This window comes from Centruroides vittatus, unplaced genomic scaffold, assembly GCF_030686945.1.
Source record: "Centruroides vittatus isolate TY-2023 unplaced genomic scaffold, ASM3068694v2 scaffold_2707, whole genome shotgun sequence".
NCBI lineage: Eukaryota > Metazoa > Arthropoda > Arachnida > Scorpiones > Buthidae > Centruroides > Centruroides vittatus.
The window spans coordinates 564,644-590,593 of NW_027122692.1; the positions used below are offsets into that span (position 1 = coordinate 564,644).

Genomic DNA, 25,950 nt, shown 5'->3' on the forward strand with positions numbered 1-25,950 from the left:
TTAAATTATAGGATTCAAAGAATTACAATAAATTTTTTTTTTCTTGTTCAAACATTTACTAATTTCATCATCATAATAAAGATAAGCTTTACTGAGAGAATCATATGATCTCAGAGAATGTGTTACTGTGTCACGTGACATAAATTTGTTTGAAGAATGTTTTCATACATGCTGCCACAATTATAAAATAAACCAAAGCCTGATAGTCTGATTTGGTGGTAGCAGTTGTATATCTAAAAAGTCAGATCACTTTTGGCAATTAATGAAAATCTCCAATAGAAATAATGAAAATTAAAAATTACAATATCAGAATAAGATGATTACAGAAAATAAAATAAAAATTTATTATTAAGCATCTACAAAAGACTCTCTCATATATAAAAGAATAACAATCACTATAAACTGAAATTTTGGAGTTATTATTTATTCTATTAAAATTACAGGTACCAAATTATAAAATATAAAACAATAAATTTAATAGTAAATAACATGCCTGCTGTACTGTTGTTTGTCCATTTGCAGCCATTATGTTCCCGGCGTTACTGTTTGTGATGACCGTAGTCGTGCCGTTGCTGCCGACCGCATTCTGTCCCGACATGGAAACAGAAGACTGAACCATCTGAGGTGCCGCTATCTGACCAACCACGCCCAATCCCGGCAGGGTAGTTAGTGCCGTCAAATGAGGAATTCCACTCAGACCCATCATTCCAGCTAGTGGAGTGGCAACTGCCGTGCCAGCTGGTATTAAGGGTGGGAGCGGAGTTGATCCTATTGGAGCACTGTTGACTTTAGTTGCCTGAATTGTATTTTGTACTGTAGCAGATGCTGAAAAATTATATAGTTAATTTAATATGTAAATTAAATTATGTAAAGCCTAAAATTTTAATTAAAAATTTACTTTAAAAAAGTGTTTCATCGGTCATACCCTCATAGGCAAACTGTAATGTAATGGGTTTTTCCATTTCAGAATAATATTGATGCAAAAATGAATGCATTGAGACCACCTTAATGATTGGCTGACAAAGTAACAGAAAAGTGGCAAAGGAGTTTGACCATAAACACCAAGAGTGAGTACTAATTTCACATACCACTGTCAGACAACCAGTCACAAAGTTTAAGAGGATTGAATTTATGGTTAGCCCTGAACATCATGCAAGGTATTTGGAATGATTAGATCAGCTGTCCTCTGCATGCAGCAGGACGATAATCACACCGAACATATCATCTGAACAGAAATTTTACCTATGAGCATGACTTATGAAACACCCAGTATATGTATAGATTTTTTATTTTATTTTACATTTAATTATCTCATTTCTTTTTAAACTCAGATATACATATTCTTCATCTAAGATAAACAACAACAGATATATATTGAAGGACTAGCAGAGATGATATCAAAAAGTGCATCAAATTCCATGGAAATATTTTGAAAAAATGTTGCCATGCTCTAGAGTGATTAATGTATGGGCAAAATCAGCCTAAATTTGTTTTGACTCATCTTCATAAGATTATATTCATATATAATATAGAAAATAAATGCATATGGCAGGTACTGCTTATTGTAATCAAGGATATTGTTATCGGTCATCTAATATTATCACAAGCGACATGTGCCTAAAACATGTCAATTGAACAACATTACAAAACTTTTGCTTATTGTACAGATTTGCTTACAATTAAACAATTGCACAATAAATCTTTATGCCAGCACAAAGTTATATTATGTTGAAGTTTCCAACCATATTTAACGTAACTTTGTTTGTTGGGGTAAAGATTTATTTTGTAATACTTTAACAACATAGACCCGTTTGTGCTAATGGGAGAATTGTTTACAATTATCATTATATTACTAAAATAAGTTTGAATTTACTTAGATTGTTAATAACAGCCAACTGACAAGACAATGTTAAGACAAATGTCCAATAACAAACATTAGCACAATGGTTGGAATCAGTTTAAAGTAAATCATCCAATTACACAAGATTATTTACTCTTAATATGTTAAATGTTTGTTTTAATCTTGAACTCAATACTGTGTACAGTACCGAGTTTAAAATTCAGACCATAGTTTAAATTTTGATTTCTGGCATTTATTACTTTATTTACAGGCTAGCTGTCTGGTGCTGATGACCTTCATTACTATTTAAGTACAATATTATATTGTATCTCTTAGCATAATGAAACAGCTAATACAAAAAAAAAAAAAAGATTTGTCTCTCAAACATGAAATTTTAAAAAGTTATGATAAGTTGCCAAAAATGAGTCAATGCAATGCTGCTGCTCATTTAAAAGTTTCGCAGCCAGTTTTGTGCAAGATTTTGAAAAAATCTAGCAACGAGAGTTGTGTAACTTTGCCGGCTGTTATGAGTTTTTATTAAAAAACTTTTATATTATTAAGCAAAAATTAAATCTGTGTGTGGTGTCATCTGTTATCAAATTTTGTTATAAAAATTTTTTATATTTTTAATTACTATAAAATAGCAAAAAATTTTGACAGTAGCAGTGAGTTTCATAAAAACGTGTTAATAATGAATAACATCTTTATTAAGTCCTACCCCTCTCAGGATACATGACCCACCCCCTGTATCTCTCACCCTCTTGACCTTTAACCACCAAAATTTAAAAGCATCAATGCCCCTCATATACAAGCTACTATGCCAAATTTTGTTTTGTAATCTTTACCCCATTCTGAAATATTAAGCAAAATAAACCAACACACGCAGAATTTTTTGCCTTTTTTTTTTTTTTTTTTTTTTATTTTTCTGGATTCAGGGGGTCTCAAAATGTGGAGATTTGATAAAACTTGGAGGGTCAAAATTGACACTATTCCAATATTTTTACTCATTATGTATACATAACAGCCAGGGAAGTAAAACAGAATGAATATTGAAAAGTTAATAGGAAAAAATAAGAATATAGTTTGTAAGAGAAATCAAACAGGAAGATATAGTGATGTTGAATAAGCTTTGAAGCTTTGGATTAGTAACATCTGTAAAAAAATTGTGGGCCTCCACTGTTACAGTTCCCTCCACAAACATTGCAAAAGAAACCTGAACATCTGTTAGTGGGCCACCACTAAAATGAACCATGCACCATAAAGAAGAAGAATTTATTACTGAGAAGTATCAACAATGAGACAGAACAGCACTTTATTTTCATGCAATGCCTGCTCATACTTATGTACTTAAACACAAAAGTTCTAAAGGATGTTTTTGCTATGCTAATATTCAAATTCGAAAGTATGCAGTCTTCCTTTTTTCCATAATTGTACCTCTTTGTCCCTCGTCTTTCCATCTTTGACTCACTCAATGCTTTTCTGAAAGATTATGATGTAACATAGCCTGAGGATTTCCTACTTTTTGTGAAAACTGTTTTTATGTTTAATTTCTCATAGATTTCTATTCAAAATGTCCTCAAGATCCTTACATAACAATATTACTTTCCTTTTTTTAATAACTATCAATTTTGTAAGCATAATCGCTTAATCTCTCTCACAACAACAAACGATCTATTCGAGTAGCTTAATTCAGAATGCAGTTCAGAACATACAGTCAAACTTTGTTAATTCAAAGTTCAACGGGTGCAAAATAATTTGAATTATTCAAAATTCAAATTAACCAATTTTATTGATAATTATTAAGTAATAAAAATATAGTGTACTTAATAGTAAATTACGCAATGGGATTGATTATTTAGTTAAAATGAATACAAATAACTATAATTCTGAAAATTTTAAAAATAAAATATAGAAAACAGTCTGTAAGCTGAAAGTGTACTTACTTTGTTGTCACATTTTCTTGTTAAACTTAACACTGAGCAAAAGGCAAAGAACGAAAGTGAAACTGGTCTAGACTGCAAAATGTGAAAAGCGATTGCAAATTTCAAGCAACTAATCATTTACAAATAACAGGAAAAAATCATCAGTAAAAAGGAAAACACTTCCCACATTGTTTTTAACCACTGTTGCACATTTCTTACAAATATGAAAGATATGTTAAAAAGAAAATGATGTTGGATGAGAGAAATGTTTAAATGGTATAAATTGCAAAAATATCTTGCTAATTTTGACATCTACTCTGTTGTGTCATGATTTTGTAACCATATTAAAAATCACTAGAAACACCTGACAACAAAGGGCATTGATTAGTGGCAATATCACACTTTCTTTTTATTCCTTTTTCTACTTTGTTAATTACCTTAACTTTTCTCTCTAAAGTTAAAGAATTATTGTATGATCCGCACTTTAGACATGATACAAACACAGTAAAAAAAATGAAACTAAACTACAGTACACTGCTATTCCAAAGTACTGTACAATAAAGGAACAGAACAGTAGTCCTACAGTATGTACTGTACTGTACACTAAACAATTAGAGATAATCACTAGTACCTAAAACCTAGCTTGTGATGTAATGCAGAGGAAATTTTGAACAGTAGAAATTTCAAACAAATTACATGTTTAACAACAGTAAGTCTCCTACTGTTTTTTTATCCATTGTACTGTATATAGCTTATCAATAAACCAAAATTAGGACACTAAAAGAGAAATGATGACTGCATTCTTGCAGTCATCGTTTCTCCTTTTGTGTCCTAATTGTGTTTTCTTGGAACAGATATTCCGCAATGGTAAAACTCTAGTAATTTTTGAAATATAAAGCTATTTCTGCTGCAAATTATCCAAAAATCAGAAAAAAGTTTGAATTAAACAGCTAATTTTAACATTACATGTAATAGGATACTCAAGTACAATTTTTAAAATTTGAATTATCCAAAATTTCGAATTAACTCAATTCAAATTAAACAAGTTTGACTATTCGACTATACTGTTTTCTTTCTTTTGAAAGACGTGCTGTGAACTCAAAGTGCGTTGAGCAAACAAATGGTAGAGTGCACCATAAAGCATCAATATCCTTGACCTTCAGCTTCCTGCTTTTGTGAAAAAAATGCTATCCTATTTTTGTGAAAAATGAGCATACGAAAAATCTTGACCTTAACTTTAACCAATTAACTGGAATTAAGGTTAAATCTAATAACTAATTTATGAGAATTTAATAATAATAGTGTTTATGGAAGATTTATTTACCAGGAAACGACTTATCCACTTACTAGTATTGTATATTATCTCCAACTATTATTAATTCTGATATACAGTTTAATATAATTACATTCAAACAAAACAAAATTCAATGACATTACACGAATCTTACCAGAAGTAACGATATCGGTCTTTGGTTCTTCTTCTTCAATGTTACTATTTCCATTCATGTTCTGCACTACTACTAGATGGTCTGGTAAACTAGTTGGAGCTGCCATTGAAATAAGTCCTCCAGGTATCGATGCATTCTGATTTACCATTGCGGCAGTCCCCATAGTTAGCAGATTACCTAAAGTACTTGGCTGTGAACATGATACCAGACTATCCTGCAATAAAATATTTACAGAGAATGAGGAATTCCAATTATTAACAACATATAATTTTATATGAGTAATTATTCTGTACACTTACCATTACATTTGGTTTAGTCCTCAAACAAATATATTTTAATATTATCTGTGTTTAAAAAATTAAACACAATCATCATTTTTAAGCAAATCTCTGGTATTTTCTTCTCCTTATTCATTATTGACAATTTAAACCTGCAATAAAATAATAGCAATATCTTGATTCTGAAATATAAAAGTTTGATGAATGAATCATAAATTTCACAGAACAAATGAAAAGTAACTGTAATTAAAATGTGAAAACAAATATGATTTCTATAAAATTTGTATTGTTTTCTTGATTCCATACTCAAGACAATATTACAGTGGACCTTCGTTATAGCGCTGGTCACTATACCGTGCACTCGGTTATAACGTGGGCGATGTTTGCGACACGATAAGCTCAAACACGTTTACACAGGTCCGTGCGACGTTAGTGAGTAGTGCATTTTACTGTTACTGAGTATTGAGTAATTGTGTATGTATTGAGTTCCTGCATGTATTTTGAATAGTGTTTAATTATTGTATGCATGATGAGTAAAAGAAAAGCTTGAATTATTGCTAAAGTAAAGAGTTGAACCGCGTTACAGTGCGTCGCTTGGTATAACGTGGTTTGTCTTATAACGCGGGTGTTGTTTTCCGCCCAACATGTGCATTATATCGAGGGTCCACTGTACTTTTCAATAATGTACTTACAAACTAACAAAACTATAAGTAGGAATGTAGTGGGTATAAAAATGAGTATAAAATCTGTGGGCAAGAACTCTGACTCCTGCAACAACTACCATTTGCTGATTATATAACATTCAAGTAGACTTTAAAGAATTAAAAGCTAGTGGCTTTCTTTCTTCAGTAACACATCACACAAGGAACAGTTGATTTATGTATTTTTTATTAAAGGTAATGCATTTCAGGTCTTAATGACCCCTCTTCAGTCCTTAGACCATAACTTAAGAGGCACAAATCCCAAAATAATAACATATTAAAAGATTAAATTTTATTTTAAAATTAAGTTAAAAGAGAATTTGAATGCCAAGTGAAAAACCAATAAATAAATAACAAATAAAAGCTGGAGTTTAAATGGTTTTGTTCAAAGAATTTTGAGATTAAGTTTTTATTTTAAACTTAATGATCTTTTGAAATTTTGTAAAAATATTGCTATTATCATCAATTCTTTTTTCTTTTTTTGTATTTTGAAGATTTGACAATTTACAGCGACAAGTTGATCTCTGTTTGGATGCCAGCAGCAGACATTTTCAGCATCTTCTGCGATATCAATATGATTGTGAAGAGGTAAAGCACTTTTGTATTTAAATTTCAGCTTGAAATGTTTTTTCCTTTCAAAATTACAATGCTTTTTCTTGGGTAAAGTCCCTTATGAATCATCCTGTACATCATAATTTGAAAGTATTTGAATGTTGTTTTTCTAGTTTTTGTAATTTTTTCCTCCATTAAATATTAATCATTATTTCATTTTACTTATGCAATTATAATCACAATAAACAATGGATGCATAATCACCCAGGGATTCTCTATAATGAGGATAATTTTGACCAATTACATTAAGCAAAATAAGTAAATAAGACTAGAATTAGTAGAAATCCTAGTTTAACTGACTCCAATGATAAAAGGACACATTAAAATAATCTTTAACAAATTTATTAGTTAAAGATTTCTTAATTATAATTATTATTAACTAATAGTAATTTATCTAGTGTTATTTGAAGGTAGGGTCACTGTTTTTATCAACAACTCATATATAATTGAAGTAAGAAATGACAATAATTTAAATTATGTACTTGCTTAATGGGCCAAAAGCCAGTTTATGATTCATTTGATCTATTGAAAGTGACTAAATCATAAGAACAACATGTTGCAGTTCCAAACTTATTTTAGCCATTCTCAAAATAATGTTAAAATATATTTTTTAATTGACTTTTAGGCCACCCTGAATTTTATTATAAGTTGTTTATATATCTAATCACACCATTGATAAATAGTTATCTGATGACCCACAAACAATACTTAGTAAAAAATTAGTAAATGCTAAAATGTCTATTACAGTTCTCTAGTTTTGCAGAATATTTTATGCTGTTTGTCCTTGAAAACACTAATCAGATCATTTTTATTTTTTGAGAGTTCTTTCTCCAGTTATACATTAACCAGTTGTTTGCGGAGTACTGCTATTGGAGTAATCGGTTTTCGTTAAACTGTTGCGGAGTACTCCAGTTGGAGTAAGTGTCAATCTTTTTTCATAATTAACTAGTTGGTGGCGATTTAAACACTGATTGGCTTTTATCTACATAGACTAAGTCTGTTTCAATGAATAAGATATTTGTTACCACCCCATATTTTTAAATTTAGGCACAAAACTCCTCCATTCCATGTTAAGTCTATGGGAGACCCTTCTTTTGTTCATTTGACAATAAAATCCTAGTTAGCATGCCCGTTAAGTTCTAATTGGTATATTATAGCTAAATGACTATCCTTTGACCAATAAGCATCGACTTGGGTTTGTGGGGTGGGAACTTTCTTGGAAAAAGTTATACCAACTTCGAGCTACATTGTCAGCTACAAATGTAAACAAACAATTATAAATCGTTATTCTTATCTATTTTTAGCATGAATTTAATAAATTTTTATGTATATTTATCCTATTTAACAAATAAGCTTGTTTTTTAAACCATTCAGCCATAAATCTTTCAAAAAACAAAGTACTTCCTGTTATGGTGGTACTTCCGTAATACATAAGATATACATGTATAGTCGTTAATATAATAAAGTAATAATCGCTTATTATAGTCTACTATTAGTACAATAGTTTAAATAACGTATAAATAGAATCAAATACACATCATCAATAATAAAAGTGTATTAACCTAGATTTAGAAAGGCCACCACCCCCCACACCGATCGGCGTTATAATCTATAGGCCGTATTATTTCTCTACATTGATTTAGAAAGCTGCAGTTTTTTTATTTGACAGAAAATAGACATATCTAAGTAACGTATGTAACAAATTAATGGAATATTTATAAAAAAACGATTTTTTAAAATATTTTAAAATCTTAAATTTTATTAATTTTTTTAAACATACATAATATTTTGAAGTTAACAATCGTAAAGTGTAATATGTACAAGATAGAAAACCGAAAACAGATTATATCTACTACAATTTTTAAGCAAGATATCACAAATTGAAAAACCACAAAACCTGTACGCAACAGCGGTGTTGTTTTGGATTATCAAGTGCACCTGACAGGTTAAGAAATTTCATTCATATAAAATGTTCTCATTGAAATTTAGATATTGACTCTTGCCAGCCACATCCGTCATTTAGAGATTAAAATTTCAAAAGATCATTAAGTTTAAAATAAAAACTTAATCTCAAAATTCTTTGAACAAAACCATTTAAACTCCAGCTTTTATTTGTTATTTATTTATTGGTTTTTCACTTGGCATTCAAATTCTCTTTTAACTTAATTTTAAAATAAAATTTAATCTTTTAATATGTTATTTTGGGATTTGTGCCTCTTAAGTTATGGTCTAAGGACTAAAGAGGGATCATTAAGACCTGAAATGCATTACTATTTTCATATCAACTCAATATAAAACAGTATGGTAATATGCCAAGATACGTAATTTCAGGAGCGATGGCTGAGTGGTCAACATGGCAGCCTACCACTATGGGGGACCTGGGATCAAATCCAGATGGGATGAAAAACCTCCAGGAATTTTCCAGGAGTGATCCAACTGGATATGTTGGCCCCATCCCTCGCAACCCAGCTGCCCCATTGTGGGCCTGGCTGAACCCATAATGGGCTTGCTAAAAGAGGAACTCTTAGGTCCACAGGATGAAATGAGTAAAAAAGAATATGTAATTTCGTAGTCATTCAAAAGTATAACACAAGAAATATATGATTGCCTAGGGCAGCAGTTCCTAAACTACTGAAATTTACAGAATTCCTTCAAAAATCAAAATTGCTTGCATACTTCTCTAATACACATATACATTACGCACGTAGAATAATACAACAAACACAAGTATATCTGTACAAGGCCTTTGTAAAAATGAATCTTTCTTTTTATTTGTGTACTTTCATACAATCATATTCTATAAATTCCCACTGTCATCTGTCCATCTGTCTTTTTTAATCTCGAGAACAGAGTTAGACAGATAAAATCAGAGACCAGATACAGAAATATTAGGAACAAGAGGCTCCAATTAACTATATATGAACTTCAGATGCAAACCAGAAGTCACATTATTTCAATTCAAAACTTTTCCCCTGAAAGGTATTAGATAGATGACCAGCACGATTCCATTGCTAATGGAAAAGTATGATGCACAGGGGCAAGATATTACAGTAGTAATTTGCAGTGAAGAGTATATTTTAAATGAAATAATTAACAATAAATAAATTTTTCTATAAAATGAGCAATTAAGAAAGCCCATGAATTTCTTTCAAACAACAATAAAAGTTCATTTTAGTTTATTGCTTCTGACTGAAACCTAATGATGTGTAAATATTTTGTAAGTAGTTACTTAAAAAAAATCGTTATTATTATCCACCTACTTTTGATATTTCTTTAAAATATAGCATTTTAAATTGTTGTGTTGCCAATTGCTCAACTAAGAATTACTTTCTTTATCATTTGAGAGAAATATTTTAACCTTTGTGAATATTTTTGTAAAATACAATGAAACGAATCTATACAAAAATACATAAATAAAACTAAATTTCTTTCATTTATGTATCTTTGAAAAAAATGACAAATTTCCTAACACCATGATAGGAGGAATTATCTGATTATCTGATGCGTATGGTCACCAACTATCACATGTATACAGTACCATACCAATGTTTAATAAAATTATGTGTAGTTTTAGAACCTGTTCAATATTTTCTTAAGTTAACCTGAGGATCACCGGGTACATTAGCTAGTATTAAATAAAGTATTGAAAGTTCAGAATAAAGTTATCAAATCCAATTTTTGGAAATTTGCCTGTCTTTATCTGTACAATGAAGGGGGGTACCTAATGGGGGTATTCGAACTACGCGACTCACAACATACCAGTTAAACAAGATGTCTTCTTTCGTCTATTTAGACAATCGGTCAATCTCTTGATCCTGTTTCACTCTCACTCTTTCTTGCTTGTACTGTTCTGGTACTGTCTGGACTGGACTGCACTCTCTGGCTGCTTAAGTCCTGTGTCTGTCTGACTGCCTCTGGTCTATTCTCTCTTGTCTGTTGTCCTGAGTCTGCTCTCACTTACTGCCTGTCTTAAGTGTGAGAATTATACTCTGTCTTGAGTATGAGAACTATACTGGTGAGAATCTCTGTCTCTCTGAGTATGAGAGTGATACTGCTTTTTCGTCGGGCGAAAGTTCTCCTTTTTAAATATTTCCAGCATGAAAAGGTTTGTCACCCGGTAATGACCCATTTGTGGTGTCATCATCGGGTGACGATTTATTTGCGGTATTGTCATCGCAGCTGAGATGATTGACAAATAAAAGCAACAGAAAACAATGACATCTAGTTTTTGTAAAGTCATCATTGAGTCGATGTGACTCATCTTGTTTTTAGGGCAGTTCTCACCATTACTCATTGATTGCTTTGTCATTTTTCCCTTGGCATGTTGTGAGATTTGGATAATAAACAGTTTTATTCTAATCGTTGTAAGTTAATATTAAAATTTATAAGAGGGGGGGTCCCTAGATTGGTAAAATAGGCAAATTTCCTCTTACAACTTCGGTTGTTGTTTAAAATACAATTAAAGTTCACGCGAATACATAATTATCAAAAAAAGGTAAAAATAAGTGATTAAGTAAATATTATTATATTACAAATGTTGTAAACAGTAGTTCACAAAATGTTAACATTGAGGTATTTTTGGAGGGAGGGAAATGGTGGTCCTCACAGTATAGAGCATAAAAGCCCCATGAATTATTTAATATGCCTTTAGCAAAGCACTTATCTAATGTGCTGCACCAAAGGTAACAATGTCGAAAGCTTGTACGGAACTTGCCAGTTTGGAAGAAGTGTGGTCCTCTTTTGCCTTTTTTAAACAAATGAAATATATAATGTTTTTCTTTATTAATAAATAGCAACTTAATGTTTTTTCTGAAAAATAAAATATTTAATTTATAGAGATAGGAACCTCTTTAAGACCCTAAGTTTTCTCTGAGCCTGAGGTAACATCCCCAGCTTTCCCTTTCAATGTCTTGACCATAGGTTATCTTTAGTCTGCATGCTGCTCTTCATTAGTTGAGCATACAAATGATTCATATGTGCCTAAATGTAAATGCAAGTTAGTGGTGGCAAATGAACATGCTTTATGAGAAAAGTGATTTGTATTTGTATAATACTAATTGAAAATAGTACTTTTATTATAGAAAATTACTTATCAGTATATTAAAAAAAAAATAATTGTATATCATTAGATACCTTCAAATGTTTTGTAGGCTGTCTTGGTCTGCAGACTTCCAAGGGTCTACAGAACCTAGTTTGGAAATACTGGCCTAGGGAATATCTAGATAGACTAACATTTGTGACTTTGTCTAAAATTAAGAAAATGAAAATTACTCATGCATTATTTTGTCATCTAGACCAGTGCTTTTCAATGTTGTGTTCACAGACCAATTTTTTCATTTCAATCCCTCACACACCAGCATTTTTGTGAAACTTAATAAAAACTTACTAATTCAGTCTAAAAATTTTTTTAAAAAAAATGAATTTGGACTAATTCAATTAGTAATAAAAATAAAATAATAAAATTTGGTCCTAAATATTTTGAAAAAATAGGTTTATAAGCCATTTTCAAGTAATTTCCCAAACTGATTTTGACTGCCAATGCACCCCTGGCACTGTGTTTAAATAATAAAGAAAAATGAAAAGTAATACATAAAATTATGAAAGTTTAAGTGAAATTGTGTCGTGACCTCATAATAAACTGTTTATGAGTCGTCACTGGTCTACGGTCTACAGTTTGAGTACCACTGGTCTAGATATTAATAAAGTAGTTAATTTAATACATTATTTATAAAATGGATATTTACCTCACCAGATTTCCATTTTAACAATATTAAATTTTGATGCATAAAAGATACAAAGCCATTCATTGCACTAATAAATGCCTTCTGAAATGATTTTTATTGTAGAAACCAAAATAGTTTGACTTCCTATTAACATTATAGACCTGTAAAGAAAAATTACTCTAAATGTAGTATATATAAAAAATATACACTAAAAATTTAAATATTTTATCATAGATTAGTAAGAATTTTCATTTTGGCGTTAGTTGCCATTCACTTAAATCAATAATATCACTATATGATTTTTTTGGATATGGCACAGAAGCAAATAATGATTAATTACAACATGTTAAGAGTCTGCATTGCAGTTGAATAATGATCAACAAGTACCAAATAATACTTCTATGTTTCACGTGGCCAGTTTATAGTCGTATGTAGTGTGAAGTTTCGAGATCGCTAGCCATTGCCGGAGTTGATACTGTCCACTTTGTGGTCAAACTCCGGTCAGAGGCTAACTTGATGCAGCATGGCACAGGCATCAAATGTCATAGTTGAATGATGTTCAACTTTAAAATTGTATCACTAGAACACAAGCATGCATTTATAGTTTAATATCTAGTGAAGCAGAAGACAGCAGAACTATACTGTTGCAGCACCATGCTGCTGTTAGACTGTAAATGAACCCTTAATGTTCAATGTCACGTCTGAAGAAGCCTATTTAGCTTACGTTTCTATTTTAAAGTATTTTGTGTTGTCTTATTAAAAAAAATTTAATATATTTAATATTGCAATTGGTATTTTATATCATCATTTACATCAATATGCAGGTTCCTACTCAATTTCATTATAATACAGTTCTCTAACAATTACATTTTGCTTATTTTTCTTACTTTGTTGTAAAAATACAGCACTCATGACATATGATAAATAATTTTTTTCAAATAAAATACTTCTATATCCAGTTCTTTTGAGTGTGTAAGAAGTCACCTATAATCAAATAATACAAAGGTATACTTTAATAAAACAAATGTTTTCAACTGACTTTATCAGCCATTGTCAGGTTTACAATGAAACCTGACCATAAACAATAAAGTCAGTTGTAAATTTGAAGATGTCTGATAAAGTTTGTTGAAAACATTAATTTTATTGGGCTGCAATTTTAAAAACTGTAGACCTATAAATTCCCACTGTTGGCCTTCTTAATCTCAAGAATGGAGTTAGATACATGAAATTCGAGACCAGATATGGAAAGCTTGGGAGCAGGAGGCCCCAATTAACTGTATATGAAGTTCCAATGCAAACTGGAAGTCACATTATTTCAATTCTAAAATTTTCCTCTGTAAGGAGTTAGATAGATGATAGCATGACTCTGTTGCTAATAGGAAAAGTATGTTATACAAAGGTTGCTAACAGGAAGAGTATTATGTGCAGGAGCAAGACACTACTAATTTGAGATGATGAACACATTTTTTAAAAATTTATTTAATTTAAAATATATGATTAAAAATTGCAGCCCGGCATTGTGACGACGTCACAATAAATAATTGCTCATTAAAATATACTTTTTTTTGGAGGTTATTGGTGATTTATAACAAGTTTTGAAAAAAATTAATAAGTTTAAAAGTATGAGATAAAGTATATGGTTAAATTATCCAACAAAAACTCTGCATAATATGTAGAAGTTGCAGATTTGAGTGCTACTCAAATTTAATCTTTTCTTCTAAAAATCTTCTAAATTACTATTAATTAACAATAATTTTCTGTGTATAACCTGTGTAAAACACACATAACCACAGGTTGCACACAGGAAATAAAGGTAATTTGAAGACACAGTAGCATACAATTTTTATAAATAACACAATGGGTACAGGTTACACACAGGAAGGTACAATAACTTACTTTTGTATGTATAACCCACAGGTTATCTGTATTTTCTAAGACAATTTGTAAGGGAGTGCAAGTTACATCAATTTTAAATTGCAATTATGAGCACCTACAACAATGGCTTTTCCATAGGTGCAGGATATATGTTGGAATGGGTATGCAAAGATTTTATTTTCATTCTAGCAATTTTCTGTAGGTTTTATTTCATCGTGGATTATATGCACAAAAATACTGTAATAAATTTAATTTCTAATTATTAGTATTGTTTCAAGATGGCAGCTTAACTGTCTATCTTTAGATCAAATTCTTTTGTTTAATCGATTTTCTTATAGCCCAATAATAATTGGTTCAGTAGTCCTATTACTAGTATAATTTGGGCTTTAGTTATATTACATATAAACACTTTATAGTCTTGGAAAAAGTTTGAGACCAGGAGATTTACAAAAAACTTGGATGGTCAAATTTAACACAATTCCAATACTTTTCCTTGTTATGTATACATAACAGCCAGGAAAGTAAAAATGGGATCTGGTAAAACATTAACAGATGAAGAAAAATACAAGCTACTGTATGTGCATTCAGAGATTGTGGAAAATATGAATGGGTCACTGAAGGCCTACTAGGAAGATCAATGATGATAATTCACAATAACTTAAAGACCTGACAATTATGGCAAAGCTGAACATTGTGATAGGCCAAAAAACTTTCTGCCAGAGATGACAGGAAAATATTGAGAATAGCTACATTCTGTAGTATGTCATCTAATTATATTACAGCTTCACTAGCTACCTGTAACACCAAGAACAATGAGATATGCTATGAAAAGGCTGCAAAAATCATGCATAAAATTAAGATGTAGGCACAGCCAAAATTGACAACCTCCCACACGGAAAGGCAGCTGGACTTTGCAATACATTACGTTGGCCATTCAGATTTATGGAATCACACAGCTTTTGGTGATGAGAAGAAATTTAACCTGAATGGCCGTGACAGTGTGCAACTTTATTGGCACGATAAACATCACAACCTCATTTTTTTATCACGTTACATACAAGGTGCAAGATGGTGTGGACAGTTTTCATTCATCAGTTAAAATTTGCTATTGCTTTCATTTCACCTCGTTGAAACACAGTTGACTATCAAGATGTATTGAGAAATTATCTTCTATCATTAAGATACGAAGCAATAGATAAAAATTTTATTTTTCAACAGATAATGCTCCTATTCATAATGCTGCCTTAACAACATGGTTGTCTCCCATCTCCCAATAATATCAATGTTTTGTCAGGGCCACTGTGTAGCCTGGATTTAAATGTAATAGAAAATCTTTGGAGTGATTTAGTAAGCATTGTTTATGCCAATAGAAAAAATGTTTATAATGTTTCCGATCTTAAAATAATTGTGACTACTTGGGATGAAATTAGTCCTAAAAAGCTAACAACTCTTACTAACTCCATGATCAACTGATTAATTGATGTTATTCAGATTAACAGTAAACAAACTAAGTATTAAATTGTTTTTCCCCCTACTATGTTTTGTTTTTGTTCTGTATTTTTGATCCTGGTCTCAAACTTTTTCCAGACAAATCACAGGCAATTTCTTAAATATGAAAATAACTTTTTACTTCATATTTGGTTTATGGTGATCAATGGGATGATTTTCACGCTAAATCCTGTATAATAAAATGGAGAAAACACTGAGATTGGCGTTATATGTTACATATAATGCCGATTTCTCCATTTTATTATTAGTTTATGGTTATTTTAATATCTAAACAACCTATTTACAGGAGATCAGTTAATTTTAATGGAAAGTTTGAAATGCCACATGGTCTCAAACTTTTTCCAGAACTATCTGTATAGGCTAGATTTAATGATTATGCAATAATGATTGTTTTCAATTAATTTTTTTAAATTCCTAAAAAAATTATAATAAAATAAACCAAGTTTTCTGAAGCTTTTAATTCATTTTAAGGTTTAAAAATATTGGGTTGATGCGAAAGTTTCTAGAGTTTCATAGCGCAACATTTATTTCAAAAACAAACAAGTTTGTTCAAGAAAATAATTGCCTCACATTCAAGCACCTTCTTCTATCGAATCAGCAGGTCAAATATTTCTGTTAAATAGAATTTGGGCTATTTTGACACAAAGAGTTCTACAAGTGTGATTTTCATCTCCTCATCATTGGCAAACTGCTTTTCATCCAAGAAGTGTTGCTTGGAGCAGATGAGATTGTAATCGTATGATGCAATGTCTGGGCTGTACGTTCTCCCTGTATAGCCCAGACAACCACTTAGCCAGGATCAAGCAGCTTCTGCCAGGTCAACATTGACAAACGTGGTCTTATATTGACATGAAGAAAGCACACAAATGTTCTTCTTTTGGATGAAGTATGATGGCCTGACCATGACCAAATGTCTTGCTCATTTCTTGTGTGGTCAGGCATGAGTTGGCTTCCACCAGCTTCTACAGCTCGTCATCCAACAGAATGGAAGACCTTCCCAACTACGGCTTATCTTTGACTTCATGCTGCCCAACTGTAAATTTACTGAACCAATCAAAGATTGTAGACTTGGACATGGCATTCTTGCCAAATGATTGTACTACGTGACAATAAAATTCAGCTGCTTTTATACCAAATTAATAATCGTAAGGTGCACACCCAAATCTGATCACGAAAAAGAGTTTGCAAACTTGACATATTCAAAATGTTGGATATCACCCACATACATCTTATTCATGACTGTACCTTGACACCCTTCATTTACATAACCACAAGAAACTTCTAGATGCCATCTGTTGGGGAACAATTTTGAATATTCTAGAGAAGTCTGGAAAATTCGGGAAACTTTTGCATCAACCCAATAGATATTTTACTCTTATTAAACAAAATCTATTGCATATAATGCTTCTCACTAGCATAACTATTTTCCAAGCAGTAAACGAGATTTTACATTTACTGCTTGAAGATGTATTGTCCTCTTAAAAGAAGAATTACTACAGAAATCAGACTTTTATTATATTCTTCCATTTAAAAAGGCCAAAATGTAGGAAATTTTTGAAGAGATTAAAGCATAATTGATTATAACTGAAATAGAAATACAAACTTATTTAATAATATTTTAAATCTTTAATATATCTTCGATATTTTATATTATTAACATTTGTGTAACACTTTTTTATATTGTAGTGTTTAAAAAATATAGCAAATAAATCAAAATAGTAATGGAATGTTTATCATTTTTCTAACAAAATTGAAACTAAACTACAGATCATTTCACCAGGTCTTGGTGATGTGCAATACTTGGATGAAGATTTGGAAGTTTATAAAGTTTAAGAACACTCTTTTGCTAACGCACAGTGACCTTGTGTCAAAGATTCATCAAACAATCCATTCTTTCACTAAGAAAATAGATTGGTCTCTGCTACTGTACATTTTTACAGCCCAGCCAAGATTTGTGAAACAAGTTACAGTACTATAATGTTTAAGCAAAACAAAATACTACACAATCAAGCTAGAGATACAATTTTTAACATATATAATTATTTTAGTTGTCAAAATTCAATTTATAAATATGAAAAGATACTAACATTATAACCTACTAGCATTACAGTTATTGTCATGTATGTTCACCGACGAGAATAACCGACTACCCTCATAAAAAAATGATTCTGAAAAGTTCAGCTTTTGTTAGACTATAAATATATAAGCTTAATAATATTAAATGCTAAAATAAACTTGGAAAAATTAAATGGAAAGCATAGATTATAGGAAGGAAATATGAGGTGTAAATATCTCTGGTGGTGTGCGGGAAAAATAACAATGACAAATGAATATACGAGTAAAGGATTTTTCAAAACTTCTTAAGATGCTCTTGGTAAGTCGAGAAAAAGAAAAAGTTGTTGGTGGCCTTGCAATTGTATCAATAATTTAAAATCAACAGACAACCTGCAGTGGTGTTTGAGTCACATGTACTTTCAGAATAGGTCAAGCGCTGTCGGAAAATTGTGTAATTTTTTCCTAAACCCATACGCCAACTTTTTTAATGACCAGAAAGAACAAAAAAGTCTTGACTGTATGTTTCTGATGAAACCATCTGAAGAAGAGTACAACTGAAAACTGTCTTTCTTTATGAATGAGAAAACCAAACAGTATATCTGCATTTAGGGGAGACTGTCATTCATACATGTATACAAATTGATTAACAGTCCATTTAAAACATTTTTGAATACAATTTTATGAATAACTTTAGTTTACTAATATTACAATTTTTTTTCTAAAGTAAATAAATAAAACTACAATTTTTCCAATTATTTATTAGACTAAAAATGATATGTAAAAAAACAGTTGCAGTAGAAATAGTAAATAAAGTTATATGCCAATTTATTTATATATTATATACATATAATAAAGATAATTACATCCGTAGAACAACAAATTGTAACATCTCAAATAATTAAAAAAAAAAAGCTACTTCCAGCTTTTTATTTCTAGTTATTTTGCCTGCTTTCTCAATAAACACCAGGCAGCTATACTTAAAAACTATCTTAACTGCTTCTTGTCCTCTAGCAAAATAATGATGCTTTCTCCCTTATAGCTACTCATATTTTTACAACTGAAAAAGAAGGACTACTTTATGGGAGACCAAAATCCTAAATTAAAGGATGTGAAACATAAACATACCCAGAATTAGATTTTCCAATTTATTGGGCTGCAATTTAAAAAATTAGACCTATAAATTCCCACCTTCATCCATTCGTCTTTCCTTAATCTCAAGAATGAAGTTAGATAGATGAAAGCCGAGACCAGATACAGAAAAATTAGTGGCATGAGGCTCCAATTAACTATATACAAACTTGCAGTACAAACCAGAAGTAACATTATTTCAATTCAAATACTTTCCCCTGAAAAGTGTTAGATAGATGACCAGCACAACTCTATTGCTAATGGAAAAGTGTGATGTACAGGGACAAGACACTACTAATTTGAGGTGGAGAGCATATATTTTAAATTAAAAATATGATTAAAACTTGCAGCCCGGCATTGTGATAATGTAACAAATGATCGTGTTTGTATAACAGGCTAAAGGAGACTCATATAACACAGTAAAACATCATCGCCGACTCGTGTTGCGACAGGATTGGTTGAATCTGGAACAATAGCAGACATTGCACAAACCGTTGAGTTTAAACGAGCAGCAGACCCACTAAAAACCATTTTTTATTTAACAGCCATAAAAATTATATTTATATTAATGATGGCTCCAAAGTTCAGCGAATTTTTTGCAGAAAAATAACTTATCGGGAAACACGCACCCGCCGTTTGACGAGCCGTTCCACGAAGAAAACAAGCTTAAGCAATGGCGTCGTCGAACGGTGCACACTCGGTAAGCAATCCTACAAGTTTTTGTTTATAGCATAGTTTATATGGATTATTCCCAAAAAATTATACATGATTTGGAAATGTTGAGTCAATTTAGTCTAAAATCGGTTAATTTTATGGAAGAAAACCTTCCAAACAGCCGTAGCCCCTAAACTGCATACGTGCCAGGCTGTGATTGGCTCATGCATTTAAGTGACTCGTACAACACGGAATTCATATAACACGAAACGTATCTACAGTGTTATAAGGGGGTCTACTGTAGTTTCAACTTGACTTCAGACTTAGCCCTTGAACAACCCATTGGAACTGGAAAATTTTTCTGAACAGTGTATTCTGCATGGAGAACTACCGCAATATAAAGCTGGACTTTCAGAAGGAACAGTAAATAAAAATCATACAGATTTCTGAAAAAGTAACAGGAGAATGATGCTGACATTGGCTACTTTAGCATTAAAAGCATTGTCAGTGCCATCTTATAGTGCTGATGTTGAGAGAAGTTTTTCAATTATGAAAAACATTCTAAGACCTGCTAAAAGTAATCTCACTAAAGGAAATTTAGGCATCCATACAAGACTACTGTTGACAGTTGTTGAGTTAATGGTTATTCACACTAATGAGTGAATATTCACTTTCTAATAAATATTGACAAAACTAACTTTTTCTTAGAAATTATTACTTTTAAATATATTATTAAGACAGGTATAACTGGGCAAAACTGCATAATTTTTATAAATTATTTGCATAAAAGTGGCATCCTTACTACCAATAATAAACCAGAATATAATTTAATGATAATAGTATAATTGTAGTTATAAAAACAAATGTGGTAGAATATACTGAATACACTTTAATTCTTCAAAGTAATCTGACAGATAAACTTTTTCATTTATTTTTGTATTAGATTCTGTAGTTTACTATTAGATGGCACAAATCTATAGCGGGATTGTAAATGTAATCTGGAAACCCTAGTTCGAATTAAGTGGAGTTTTCATTAGCAACAGTTTACTCAATTTATTAAAAATACAATGCACTAAGATATTCATAAGCAAAACATGAAACTTACCTATACTTTTAGAAATTTGCTTCAATTTTTCAAAAATTTTATTTATTAAATAAACAATTAATCATATATAAGTAATTTATTTATTTTTATTGTTAAATCCAATACTTCTGTATCACACAATTAAAGTCTATATAATATTATAATAAATTAATGTAATTTTAGCAAATTTAATCTAATACACAACTGTTATCTACTTAAATTATACTTTTATTGCAGAGAGAGAGAGAGAGAGAGATTGAACTCTCTTTATTATGACAATAAAGATTTATTGCATTAGATTTATTATGACATAAAACAGTGTTCTCGGTTAATTAATTTCCTAATCAAAAGAATTTCATCCATCATATGTATTTTATATATCATATTTCTGTACCTTTTACTTATCTTTTACTTTTTAAGTTATAAACAATTCCATTTATTATCACAAGCATAATATAAGTGAAATGATTCTTAAAAAAAATCTTTTAAATAAAAGTTATGGAAGGAACTGAATATTAAATAAAGCAATAAAAGAAATTACTTGAATGATCTATCATTATCTTAATATAAAGAGAAAATAAATTATTATAAGCCCATATATTTTATTAATTAACTAAAACTTGTCATTTTCTAGTGGATATATCTCATTATTTTATTTACTTTGCTAATAAGAAGTGAATATCTAACGGCCAAAATTGTCATTTATTAAAAATAACAAATGTAATTACATAATACAAGAAGTAGCAATGGAATACTGTTGTTTCCTCACTTATAAAAATAAATTATTAAGGAACTCATCAAAAATAATATCCGATTCATTACAACACTAAAACTCTCAATAAATCTGAAAATTAAATTAAAAAACTAATATTTGTTTAGCTTCATCTTTGGAAATAATTTGTTAAACAGGTTAATCAATATCTTCGAGTATAAATAACGTATTTTTAATTAAATCAAATTAGTATTAACGCGAGTAACTATAATTAATTTAAATAGTAATAAGAACAGGAAATTATTCCGGTTACTTAGACATTACTCGTTAGTACACTGGTACAAAATATTTCGGCAATCGTGATGGTCTCAATATTGAGCTAGCTAGAGTCACAGGTCATTAGTATTGTTAGAAAAATCATTTTACTTTAACATGAATTTATCCAGATTAAAAATAATTTGGGTCAGTGATATCACATAAATATAGTTCGTCTATCAAAAATCCAACTTGACGTAAGACGAAAATAAGTCACATAATTGTAACAAATCCTTAGATTTTTCTGATATTACTTGTACATTAATATCAAGTCCATTAGACTGAGTTGTTTTACATATACGATATTTTATCAGAATTTTTTTTGCGATTTCTTAAATTAAAATAATTCCGGCCTTTTGAACTTAATACGTATTGGACGGCGATAAAAGAATACTATGATGCAAAGTGATTTAATCAATCAACAGGAAGCTTGCATTCTATATCATACATGGATTTGTTATTGAAAAACAGGAGAGAAATGACTATTTGACAAGTATATAGAATTTAAATTCAGCTAAATTTTCTTAAATTATTATCTATTCTTTATTAAGTTGAAATTTTAAAAAAATTTATTTAAAAATTGTATTAATGTGTTAATGAAATAACACAAAAATAAAAGGTAAATTATTATTTAATTTGTTCTATCACTTTAATACTTCTTCCAGCAATTATTTTCTTAAAATCAAGCATTTTTGACCTCTTCATCAGCCCTCTTCAGGTATATGAGCAAAAAAAAGCAAATTTTTTGGAAATTCTAATTCTTTTTTCTGTTTATGTACCTGACTAGGGCCAATGAAGAGGCTGAAAACATTTGTTTTAAGAAAATAATTGCTAGAAGTAGTATTAAAACACTAAGTAAATTATTGGTTATCTCATTTGCAGCTTCTGTGAATGTTTTTGAACAAATTAAATAAGTTGATACCCATTAACATTAATATTTTAACTTTCGAAGCACTCAAGAACAGTTCTACGCTTAGACAATTCCAAAACCAAATTAGTTTTCAAGAACACGTGTTTTCAAACACTCTCTTTGAAAAGTGCTACACTGCTGCTCAATTTGATATTAATTATCTTATTTAGACTTACTGAAAGCCTCTTATTTATTAACATCCCAAATGCGTTTCGCATTTGCGAAATGCATTTGGGATGTTAATAAATAAGAGGTTTCTTGAAGTATAGCACCTTTCGTTATTTATTTGTTTACACGCTAGTTAACTCACTCAAAGTCGGATATAAAAGAGTAGTTTTTACTTGAATTTTAATTTAAAGGTTTTTTTTGTTAGATTAAAAAAGACAGTTAATCATGTTTTACCATTTACTTATTCCAAGAATACTGAAAATTGAGTTTTACATAGAAATAAACATGTTTACTTGAAAAATTATTTTCTGGTTTTATTTTTATCTACTCAATAATCCTTATTGCAATAACATACACATCAACATACACTACATCACGATACACTAGTGTTACCAAACAATCTGGCTATATTAAGGATAATTAATAACTGGAAACAAAGCAATTTGTTTGGAGATAGGCAGTTACATTGCATCTTGTGATAAATTTAATGGTTATAAAAAAATTAATTTTGAATTTTCTGGAAGAAAAGAGATGAGACCCAAACCCAAACTCCTGCTTATCATGCTGATATGCTGCGAGTTATGCAACCTAAATCTGTCCAATCTTTGCCTCCATAGTTATTAATTAATTTAGGTATAACAATATTAGTTACTCATGGTGCCACGGTGATTATTAATTAGCCTCAATATAGTCTGATAAATATTTTGGCAGATTATTTCATAATCCTTATATTTTTTTAATGCATTAAAAATATTTTTTGTTTAATTTATGAAATTACGTAAATTTAACAGCATAATAAACGGGTTGTTTTTGTATTATATTATAATACTTGTTATTTAAAATGTACACAAACAAGCTAAAATTAACTTTACAAATTATCTAATTATTTATCTTGATCACAAATGAAGAGATATTGAATAAAAGAAAAGAAAATAATAAGGAATAGGCATCTGAACTTGACATACACTTAAAACAGACCTTATACTGAATGACACACTTAAAAGAACTATAGAAGAATAAAGAAAAAGAAAGAAAATGATTGACAATTTAAAAGATGGTTAAAGCTATTCCTCACTCAAAAGTAGTCTATGTAAGACAGAAATAGAAAGAATTCTGTTGATGTGCTAGAAACTTGCCTAAATAGCAAAATACTGATATTTTTTAATTACTTTATAAAATATTTACACCATTCAAATCAAAATATACTAATTAATACTTTATCATGAAAATAAAACTGAAAATGTAGATATTATAACTTTAAATACATTTTCAAAGTCATTTGTATGAAAAATTTACTGTTGGGAAGTAAGTCAATATGTAATTCTTAGCATTCAATACATAAAATGCTATATTTAGATGTTATATTTGATTACTTCTAAAATAAATCTCAAGAGTTGATAAACTCACAAAAAATAAGATAACTATGCAATATCAAACTAGACAAACAGAGGTACTTTTCGGTCAAACAAAAACATAAAACATTTTTTTTTTCTAGAAAATAATTCATACTATTATCAAATAAAACACCATTATCTTTTATTCTTCTTCAGTATCAACAAAAAAGAAAAGCATTTTGCAATATTCAGTCCAAAAGAAAACATCCTTTCAATAACATTGAATGGTTTTCTAAATTCTGCACTGATTTTGATATAGCATTTATATTTTCTAATTTATATAATAATTCACTATTATTTTTCTCTCATCGTAAATACTTTAATTTAGTTAAATATCAAAGTTTATTGTATAGAAATTTCAATCTTACTTTAATCAAGAATTGTTTATAGTTGTTTTATATAAAAACAAAAAAAAAAATCAAACTAACATTATAATGAAAAACTAGTTATTCGTGAGCTCAGTTATAACGAGTAGCAAAAATCCGAAATTAAATTTAATGACGGTATTTAAAACAAAATATAAAACAAAAATATAATATAAATTAGAAACGAATTTTTCTTGATAAAAATACCATTAAAATATCACTTATTCATCTCCAGAATTATCTTATACAGGTGATAATTATTATTTAGATTTTTGCTTTTGGTGGCACGATCATGTTCATATATATATATATATATATATATATATATATAGCACTTAAAATATATATTCATTCTCATCTGTTATGAACACAATTTAAATTTTTTATATATAAAAATAGTTAATGGAGAGAGAGGAAAATTTTTATTTATTAAATTCAACTTATTAACTTTCATTTCCAGAACTTTTTCATAAAAGAGTGATGTTAAAAATGACATGACATAAAATATAAAAACTAATACGTCCTATGATCTAAATAGAATAATATGTGTAAATATCTGTATCTACTAATGATATATTCTACTAGTTAAATAATTACCTCAAGTGTTCTAATATTAACAATAATTAAGGAAGCATTTAAAATTTAAATTGATAATGTAACTACTGAATGCCTAGTTTTTCGTCATAAAGTGACTATATAATATGGGAGATACGGTTGAATGAATTAGAAATTATAAATATTCAAATAGAAACGGAATCGAGTTCTCAGATACAACAATAAAGTTAATATCACTCGATCACTCAACCAAAACATACCTACTATATAATAAACTTAACAATACACTTTTATATTCATAACGGTCAAACATGTATAAAGCCTTTCACAAACGGTAATAAAACATTGCTTTTGAATCATTGAGGGTAAATTCGAAATTATATATAATAATCACCTTACAACCTATAAAAATAAACTGCAAAAAAAAAATCCGCTCACACAACATTTAAATACATTCCATCTATATTCAATGAAGAGCTTATATTACAAAATTCATATCTTTGTTAATAAAATGGCATAAAACTCACATATGTAGAAGAGTAACAAATTGACTTAACGATAGAAATCTGTGCAATGTTTTGCTGAAAAATAATTTTATCGCAGAAATTGACAAAACAGCTCAATGTTTATACATAAATAAATGAACGAACTGTTTAATTCAAGAAGACGTTAATAAAAAATGTTAATAAAAGATTTTCAGGA

General features: G+C 29.7%; 1 protein-coding gene across 1 annotated transcript in view; it reads right to left on the reverse strand.

Annotated features, from left to right (window-relative positions):
* Positions 1 to 25,950, reverse strand: part of LOC136987795 (POU domain, class 6, transcription factor 2-like) — a 44,650-nt gene that overhangs the window by 14,237 nt on the left and 4,463 nt on the right. The window contains exons 3-6 of the mRNA XM_067285558.1: positions 12,546 to 12,685; positions 5,510 to 5,640; positions 5,211 to 5,424; positions 494 to 825 (exon numbers count right to left, since the gene is read on the reverse strand). Coding sequence (XP_067141659.1) covers positions 494 to 825; positions 5,211 to 5,424; positions 5,510 to 5,512 — 549 coding nt within the window. The 5' untranslated portion in view covers positions 5,513 to 5,640; positions 12,546 to 12,685. The remainder of the gene's footprint in view (positions 1 to 493; positions 826 to 5,210; positions 5,425 to 5,509; positions 5,641 to 12,545; positions 12,686 to 25,950) is intronic.